This window comes from Portunus trituberculatus, chromosome 33, assembly GCF_017591435.1.
Source record: "Portunus trituberculatus isolate SZX2019 chromosome 33, ASM1759143v1, whole genome shotgun sequence".
Taxonomy (NCBI): Eukaryota; Metazoa; Arthropoda; class Malacostraca; order Decapoda; family Portunidae; genus Portunus; species Portunus trituberculatus.
Genome location: NC_059287.1, coordinates 4361053 through 4371052, shown reverse-complemented (window position 1 = coordinate 4371052; position 10000 = coordinate 4361053). Strand labels below are relative to the sequence as shown.

At 38.4% G+C, this 10000-nt stretch overlaps 1 protein-coding gene across 1 annotated transcript in view; it reads left to right on the top strand.

Moving 5' to 3' along the window:
- The window catches only part of LOC123512287, a 143041-nt gene that overhangs the window by 121198 nt on the left and 11843 nt on the right, over positions 1-10000 (top strand). The window contains exon 5 of the mRNA XM_045268611.1: positions 981-1161. Coding sequence (XP_045124546.1) covers positions 981-1161 — 181 coding nt within the window. The remainder of the gene's footprint in view (positions 1-980; positions 1162-10000) is intronic.

Genomic DNA, 10000 nt, shown 5'->3' with positions numbered 1-10000 from the left:
TTTACATTTAAGAATCTCTAGTGAAGGTGATTATGATTTTTAGTCAGGTTTTGATGGTTCTAATGACTAGTAAAAGTTCTCAGGTCTGTGTCTTCCTCCACCTCACTGGTAATGACTTCCTCCTTCTCCTTCCTCCTCCTCCTCCTCCTCCTCCTCCTCCTCCTCCTCCTCCTCCTCCTCCTCCTCCTCCTCCTCCTCCTCCTTCCTTCTCTCCAGATCTCTGTGCGTGCCTTCCTTCCTCCATCATCCTGCCTATGCATCTTTTCCTCATGACTCCCCAAGACTTACTAACAAACATTCTATATTATCACTGGGAAAAATGTCTAACTCGAACACTCATCTGTGGTTCTTGCAAGTGTTCCTAAGTAACTGTTGTGAATTCTCCTCAAGTTATCAAATGTTGAGTTCAGAGTTTCGTTTCAAAAGAAGCGACGAACAACAAGAGTAGTTCTGAGTCTTCCATTGCTGTTTTGTCCATTATGGGTGTGACTAAAAGTGTTCTTAGGTAATTATATGACTGAAATGAGGTCGAAACTGTGTCACTTCCTAGCATTCTGAGTACCGCGAAAAACTGGTATTAAGGAGAAAGGAAGAGAGTGAGCAAAATAAAAATAAGAGAAATAGGAAGTACATTTTGCTTGTTCAATTTTAGAGATTTATTTAAGAGCATTCGGAAAAAAAAAATACATTACCAAAGAGAGAGGGAAAAAGTGCTTTCTATTTTAGAGAGATGTAAAGAATAAGAATCTAGGAAGTTGCACTGGGAAAATATTAGCAGAGAGAGAGAGAGAGAGAGAGAGAGAGAATAGATAATATAAAGCAAATGCTATCTATTTTGGTTTAGAGATTTATTCAAAACACTAGTACAAACAGAATTAGCAAGTGATTATGGAAAATGAATAGTCTGACAGTGAATCAATCAAAGAGAGTCCCAAACATTGCCTTCCTTTGACCTTCTCCTTTACTTTCCTGGTGGACAGATGGGGAAAGATTCGCATGTTGGAGCCGTACCAACCAGAATACAAGGCCCTCAACCACTCTCCCGCCTGCCCCCTCGCTCCCACCACTCCCACGCAGACCCAGCCCAGGCCACAGAACGCCAAGCCACTCCTGCCTCGCAAAAGTTCGTCGCTGTGCTTCACTCCATCCATGCTGCGGACGGTGAGTAGTCTTGGTCTTGATCTTGATGCCATAGGTGACTCAAAAATGTTCCTCCTTAATCGCAATTTAGATGCGTTATTTTATGAAACAGAAGACGTAAATGTTTTGTGTAGGAACGTGTATGAGGTGTTGAATGTTCATAGGAGCTAAAAAGAAAACGATACTAAATTAGAATGATATACATATTACCATAGATTTATTCTTTTAAGTTATGGTCTATAGCACCTGTAGGTATTCTTGAAGAGTATGAGAAGCGCTGTCCACCTTCCACCTATTAACGGCACAGGCATTTTCATTTATATGGTGATATGGTGGTGATATGGGCCCTAAATTAGGGCCCATATCACCACCCAAGCACATCTTTGCTGTAAGGTAATTACACCTTTACCTAGAACCTGGGTATCATGGTGACATGTAGGTAACTTTAAACCACTCTACATATGACAAAGTTTCAAGACGGCACGTGGTGGAATTCGAACCTACACATGGACGTCTGCCCGATCCCACGCTCACCACCTTAACACTTCTCCACCGCCTCCCTATACTCTATTTATAATCGTCACATTGTGGTCGACGTTATGTTGAGTTATGTATTTGTATTAGCTATATTAGTAAAGCTAGTGACTATTTGGATAATGTTTGTTCTTTTGCATCGCCTGATCTTAAAGAACATTTAGGTGACATTATTTTTATTTATGTTTGTAAAACCATACTTCTCTATTTGGATCAATGAGAATTTTGCAACTTTCACTCTACTGTAAACATGCATATTTTGGTCAATATAGCTAACTAACTATCGGTAATTTCTGTAGGGAAGCAAGGAGAGGGTTTAAACGCCTTCCGTTGCTGAGGTCTTAATCTTGATCTTTAACGATTTTAGTAACAGTTTTTCATTTTTTTTTCTCGCAATCCCTTAACAAACTTTAGACATTTCTGGTACTAGAGAATGCTAAATGATTATAAAGCATAAGAAATAGAAAATGAAGCTCCTGTTCTTCCTAATCTTTATATGACCATGCTTATTATACTCCTATACTGTTTTCAAAGAGGTTAAAAGTGTCTTGTGATTTCCCTTACCCTTTCATTATAATGTACAACAACTCACATCGCTGGAAATAAATCAGGAAAGGGATTAAGAAGAAGAGAATATACAATTTCTAAAGAGTATAATGTGTCGGAGTGGTCAGTAATTAAGGAGAGTGGTTACAAAATAGTAGTGGAAGGATCAGAGTTCTTTGTCTTATTGATGTATCCTATAAAAGAGAGAAATATATAAAGAAAAGGAGGAAAAAGAAATAAAATAGAAAGTGTGTGCTTAAGTGTGTGTGTGTGTGTGTGTGTGTGTGTGTGTGTGTGTGTGTGTGTGTGTGTGTGTGTGTGTGTTTGCTCATTTGTTTTGATTATTTGTTTGGTTTTAGTTTCGTTAGTTTACATTTATTTGTTGTTACTGTTATTGTTGTCGTTGTTCATGTTGTTGTTGTTGTTGTTGATGTTGTTATTGTTGTCGTTGTTAATGTTGATGTTGTTATTGTTGTCGTTGTTGTTGTTGTTGTTGTTGTTGTTGTTGTTGTTGATGTTGTTATGTTGTTGTTGTTGTGGTTGTTGTAGTTATTGTTTTTACTGTTGTATTTTCACCTTCCTGTCTTCATTAGCAGTCCTTGTACCGTCTTTTTTGTCAGAGAGAGAGAGAGAGAGAGAGAGAGAGACTAGCTTAAACGTTCCCCTTTATGATGTCAAAGCGTAACTCTTCCTTTACTCTCGCTCACTCACCTGTACTCTCTCTCTCTCTCTCTCTCTCTCTCTCTCTCTCTCTCTCTCTCTCTCTTCCCTTTCCTTCCACATTTGCTTTTTCCCCTCACCTTCTCACTAACTAATTAACGCACCTTTTGGCCTCACCTGTCAGTCCTTCCTCTTAATTAAATGTGGTATATTATGCACTCACACCTGTTTGGTATGTATATATGTATGTATGTATGTATGCATGTATGTATGTATGATAATGTATGCATTCCTCTGTGGTCCCTCTCTCTTACATTTTTTTCCTTCTCTCTCTCTCTCTCTCTCTCTCTCTCTCTCTCTCTCTCTCTCTCTCTCTCTCTCTCTCTCTCTCTCTCTCTCTCTCTCTCTCTCTCTGATTATTTATCCCCTCTTTCCTTTTTCCTCCTCCTCTTCCTCTTTTATCTAATGTTATGTGGTTCTTATTATTTTTCCTCTGTTTTCCTCTTTTCTTATTTTATTTCAACAGTTTTTCCTTCGCCTGGTTATTTTTTGCTTGTATTTTTCTCTCTCTTTTTTTTTTTTTTACTTCTTTTGTCTCGTGGTCTCATTGTTTCCCTTTCCCATTTTCTTCTTTATCCTTTTACGGGGTGTGTTGTTTTATATTTCAGTTCTTGTGACTTAAAGTGTTCCTTCTCCCCTTCCTCCCCTTCCTCTTCCTCTTCCTCTTCCTCTTCCTCTTTCTGCTCCTCGGTCTTTACAATATTCTGATCCTAACTTACTTTCTTTCTCCTCCTTTTATCTGCCCTTCTCTTTTTCTTCATATTCTCTTTCTCTCTACTTCACCTCATTACTTTAAACTCTAGACCTCCTTTCTCCTTTTCTTTATCCTGTTTACTCTCCTTCCTTTTCTTTTCTTCTTTATTAACTGTTGTCTCTCTCTCTCTTCCTTTTTTTTCTCTATATTTTCCCTTTTCCATCTTCTTTTATCTTATCTCTGGTCATTAAAATCTTGGCACTGTTTCCTCTTTTTTTTCCTCTTTCTTGCATTATTTTCCTTTCAGTTTCGTCCTCTTCCTCTTCTCTCTATCTCTTCTTTCTTTTTTTTCCTCCTGCTCTACGTCTTTAGTTATCATCCCTTCTATTTTCCTTCCTTTCGTGTCCATTTTTCTGTTTTCCTTTATTTTATCTTCTTGTTCTTGTCATTCTTCTATTTTTCTTTCATTTCTTTATTCTCCATGGTCTGTTTTTCCTCTCTCTCTTTCATCCCTTCCTATTTTTCTTTTCTTTATTCTTTTGCTTATCTTTTTCTTCGTTCGTGTCTTTTTTATATTAGTTTTGTTATTGTCTCTTATTCCTTCTTTCTGATATTCACTCCTCTTTTCATCCTCTCTTTCTTCTTCTTTCATCTCTTTCTTTCGTATCTTTCTTTTCAAACTTTATCCATCGTCTTCTTTCATTCATTTATTTTCTTTGCCTATGTTTCTTATTTTTCCCTCTTCTTTCTCTTCCATGTTGTTGTTGTTGTTGTTGTTGTTGTTGTTGTTCTACTACTACTACTACTACTACTACTACTACTACTTCTTCTTCTTCTTCTTCTTCTTCTTCTTCTTCTTCTTCTTCTTCTTCTTCTTCTTCTATTATTTCTTATTATTATTATTATTATTATTATTATTATTATTATTATTATTATTATTATTATTATTATTATTATTATTATTCTTCTTCTTCTTCTTCTTCTTCTTCTTCTTCTTCTTCTTCTTCTTCTTCTTCTTCTTCTTCTTCTTCTTCTTCTTCTTCTTCTTCTTCTTCTTCTTCTTCCTCTTCTTCTCTTTCATATCACGTTCATCTTAACTTTTCACTCAACTTCCATTTTTTTCCTGTCCACGTTCCCTCCTCTTCCTTTTCTTTTGTCTCTCTCCTAGTTCTTTTTTTTTCTTACCGTGTTCATTGTGAATTATTCTTCCTTCCTTTGCTGTCTTCTCCATTTTTCTCTCCTCTTTTGTCCTTTGTCTCTTACTTCCTTTTTTTCTCTCCTTTTTATACCGCATTCATTGTAACCTCTTCTTTCTTTCTTTCTGTCTCTTTATTTTCTCATCCTTTAGTTCTTTTTTTTAACTTTTTTAATCTTCCCTTTTTTCCTTTTTTTCTTTTATCTTGTCTTTTATTTTTTGCTCTCTTTTTATCTATCTTTTCTTATTTTCCTATCGTCCATATCTTTTCTTCCTTTATTTCCTAATCTCTGCTATTTATTCTATTTCTTTGCATTTCTTTCTTTCATCTTATATTTCTTCTCTTTTTACCTCTGTGTTTCTTCCTCGTTTCCTTATTGTCTTTTTTTCTTATTTCTCTTTTATTGTGTGTCTTCTTTGTATGTGAGAGGGGAAAACTAGCCAGTAGCAACATAAAGAGTGAAAAAAGCCCCTCTTAGATACCAGTCTCCTTGTATAGGTCCGAGAAAGTTACCCAAAAGAAAGGGACAGATGTCTTAAAACCTCCCTCAGGTCATAGGAAGCAGGGAGTTCCAGAGTTTACCAGAGAAAGGTATGAATGATTGAGAGTATTGGTTAATTAACTCTTGCATTAGTGAGTTGGACAGAAGAGGGGTGAGATGAGGAAGAGTGTTGTGCAGAGAGGCCGTAGGAGGAGGGAGGCATGTAGTTAGCAAGATCAGAAGAGCAATTAGCATGAAAATAGCGGTAGAAGATAGCAAGAGATACAACAATTCGACAGTGAGAATGAAGCTTAAGACAGTCTTCTAAATTTCTTTTTTTTTTTTTTTGTTTAATTGTGATCTCTTCTTCTTTATTGTTTTCTTCTACTTTCTCTATCTTATATCTTATCGTAATCTCTTTTCCACCGTTTATTTCTGTTTTTTATTCTCTCCGCAATTTTTTAACCTCTTCCTTCCTTCCTTTCTCATCTTTCTTATCTTTTCCACTTTTCCGATAACGTCAATCTCTCTTTTCTCATCTCTTGTGGTCTCTTTTTCCTCCTCGCCCTCTCTTCTGTTAGATCTCTCTGCTCTTCGTTAATGCAAAATCATTCTTACTTTCTTACTTACTTCTTACTTAGTTTTCTTAGTTTTCTTGTCTTCACTTCTTCATTTCTTTCTTTTCCTTTGTGCCTTATCCATTCTTCCTTCTTTTCTTTATTTCATCTCCTTTCTTTCTGAACTGTGTGATCTGCCCTTTCTTCCTTACTTTTTTTTTTTTTTTTAGTTTTTATTCTTTCTTTACTTATCTCTCATGCCTTTTCTTCTATTTATCCTTCCTTCTTTGCTTTCTTTATCTCTCGTGTTCTTTCTCCTCTCTTTCTCCTTTTTCTTCATTTACTTCTCCTCTCTCTCTTTATTTAACATGAGTGATTTTTTTTCTTCCTTTCTTATCTTTCTTATCTCTGGTTTCATTTCATCATTGTTTTTTCTTGCCATTGTCTTCTATCCACTCTTCCTTCTATTTCTTCTTTTATTTCTCTCTCTTTTTCATCTTGTTTTTCCTCTCTTATCTTCCTTGTCTCCACTTCACCTTTATCCTCTCTCTCTCTCTCTCTCTCTCTCTCTCCTCGTCTTCTCTTCTCTCTTTATTCTTTTTCTTCATCCAGTTTTCTCTTTCTCTCTTTTTTATCTTGTTTTTTTCCTTTCTTTCCTTTCTTGTCTCCACTTAAAATTTATTCTATCTCCCTTACCCCTCGTCTCTCTCTCTCTCTCTCTCTCTCTCTCTCTCTCTCTCTCTCTCTCTCTCTCTCTCTCTCTCTCTCTCTCTCTCTCTCTCTCTCTCTCTCTCTCTCTCTCTCTTTCATCTTGTTTTTCCTTCCCACCTTTCTTGTCTCCACTTAAACTTTATCCTCTCTCTCTCTTACCCCTCGTCTCCTCCTCACTCCTCCTCTTCCGTTCTTTGCTTGTCGCCTCACGTATCTGGCAAAGTCTTGAAGTGGTCGCCTGCTTTTGGTTATCCTGCCTTGGCGTGTTGTGTCCTGCTCTCCTCTCACACGCTAAGAGGAAGAGAAAAATTGCTTGCGGCGCACCAGGAGGTTTAGAAAGAGGAGGAATGGGGGGGGGGGGAGTTGGAGTGGAGCCAGAAGTTGTGTGTGTGTGTGTGTGTGTGTGTGTGTGTGTGTGTGTGTGTGTGTGTGTGTGTGTGTGTGTGTGTGTGTATGTGTGTGTTGCTTCAGAGAGGTGTGTTTGCCTGCCTGTCTGTCCTCTTTAATCTCCTCCTCCTCCTCCTCCTCCTCCTCCTCCTCCTCCTCTTCATCTTCCTCTTCTTCTTCTTCTTCTTCCTCCTCCTCCTCCTCCTCCTCCTCCTCCTCCTCCTCCTCCTCCTCCTCCTCCTCCTCCTCCTCCTCCTCCTCCACAACCTTTGCTCCACATGCTCTTCCAGTTCCTCCTCCTCCTCCTCCTCCTCCTCCTCCTCCTCCTCCTCCTCCTCCTCCTCCTCCTCCTCCTCCTCCTCCTCCTCCTCTCCTCCTCCTCCTCCTCCTCCACAACCTTTGCTCCACATGCTCTTCCAGTTGAACCTCCTCCTCCTCCTCCTCTTCCTCCTCCTCCTCCTCCTCCTCCTCCTCCTCCTCCTCCTCCTCCTCCTCCTCCTCCTCCTCCTCCTGGTTTACCTTTGTCCAGGTGGATCTAACACTTCCGGCTTTCATGGATATGTTGTTTTTCATTCTGATTCATGTTAAAGCTTTATTCCTGTGTGTGTGTGTGTGTGTGTGTGTGTGTGTGTGTGTGTGTGTGTGTGTGTGTGTGTGTGTGTGTGTCTGTGTGTGTATTATTTCTTTATTTTCTTTATTTTTTTTTTAGTTATTTTGTATTATGATTTTTTTCTTTTAATATTTATGTTTTTATTATTATCATTAGTTTGTTCATGTTTTTGTTCTTGTTCTCTCTCTCTCTCTCTCTCTCTCTCTCTCTCTCTCTCTCTCTCTCTCTCTCTCTCTCTCTCTCTCTCTCTCTCTCTCTCTCTCTCTCTCTCTCCCTTAAACTCCAAACAACTATATTTATATCCCAGGCTATAATGTGTATCGGTGTGATAAGAGTTATGGTGGAAGAGTGTGTGTGTACGTGAAGGATTGTCTCAGCACAAAAGTTATCACTGGTATTGATAGACCTAACGGTGTGGAAGACGTATGGCTGACTGTGCAATGTAGAAAACTACCTTCTATTATTGTAGGGAGTGTTTATCGCCACCCTAAAGCGTCTCAGGAGTCTTTTGACTACATAAGCAACACCTTACCAGAACCAATATAGAACTCCAAGAGGAATACAAGCGAGAACGCAATAGAGTTAAGATTTTAATACAAAACGCCAAACGAGACTACCATAAAAAAGAATTTGAGAAATGTAAAGGCAACATATCTGCTATGTGGCGACTTATAAGAAACATTGTGCCTAGCGAAAAGATAATCAATAATAATTGCGGGCAATGGGGTGATTTTCAAAAGGCTGAAGAATTAAATGAATTTTTTGTAAATGTTGGGAAGAATTCTACGTTTGCGAAGACACAGCGTCAACTAAGTGAGGTAAATGCTGAACAAAATATATCTTATCGTAACCAAAATTATACTAATAATGACCACTTCTTCCGACCTGAGCCTGTTGACGTAAACACGGTAATTTTAACTAGAAAACACCTTAAAAACACGAAATCGGTAGGATCAGATGGGATATCACTCACACACATAAGAGACTCACTTCCCATCATTATTAATTATTCAACTACAATAATCAATACCTCAATTGTGACAGGAAAATTCCCTTCAGCTTGGAAACACGCTACGGTCACTCCCATCTTTAAAGGAGGTAATCGTAATGATGTCAATAACTTTCGTCCTATATCACTCCTGCCTATCCTTTCTAAAGTACTGGAAAAAATAGTCGCACAACAGCTCACTACCTTCCTCTGTAATAAAGACATCCTGTCAAACAGCCAACACGGTTTCAGACCTATGCTGTCTACTGAAACTGCCCTAACTACGGTCACCAACAAACTATATTCTAACATGGATAATAAAAAACTTACACTTGTAACACTGCTTGATCTTTCTAAGGCTTTTGACAGCGTGCATCATCACACCCTAATGCAAAAACTTGCAAAAGCTCAGATTGACAGTTTTTGGTTCAACAATTATTTGAAAGATAGAAACCAGACAGTGAAAATAGATAGTACAAGATCAAAAACATTACCCATTAATTTCGGTGTTCCACAGGGTTCAATATTAGGCCCAATTCTTTTCAATATCTATGTTAATGACGTCAAGGAAGCGATTACTGACTGTGAAATTGTACAATATGCTGACGACACTCAGATCATACATACCGGCTCTGTTGACGCCCTCCAAGATCTGATCTATAGAACTGAGTCAACTCTTTCGTTAGCAAAAACCTATTTTAATAAGAACGGTTTAATGCTAAACACAAACAAAACGCAATGTATATTTATTGGCACCAGACCTCTCATCAGACAAATACCAACAGACACTAGAATTATATTCAACAGCACTACCATCACTCCCAGCACACATGTTAAAAACCTCGGCATCTTAATGGACTGTCACCTGAATTTTGATGTGCATATTAATGAAATGTATAAAAAAGTCATGGGTCATCTTCTCTTTATAAATAGAGTAAAAGATAAATTTGAAAGTGAAACCCGTAGGACAGTGATAGAGTCGATCGCTCTCAGCCTAGTTAATTATTGTCTCCCAATATATGGCACGACGAGCAACACACTGCTACATCGAGTGCACCAACTACACAACTTTGCTGCTAAAATATGTGCTGGCGGAGCGAGAAGATCCGACCACGCCACCCCTTTTATTACCCAGCTTGAGTGGCTCAAAATTGACAAAAAAGTTACTTTTGATGTTGCCGTCCATGTATATAAGGTGAAAAACAAACTATTTCCTGAATGGTACATGCACCTGCCTACTCATAGCGAAGTCTCGGGTCACACCTACACAACACGACACCAATATAATCTTCACGCACCGCTCACTCACACAGACACTGGCAAACGCTCTATCACTGTCTTGGGACCCAAAGTGTGGAATGACTTGCCTTCGCATGTTAAAAACTCAAACACACTGTCCTCCTTCAAAAGACGCCTAAAGATCTTCCTCATGCTAT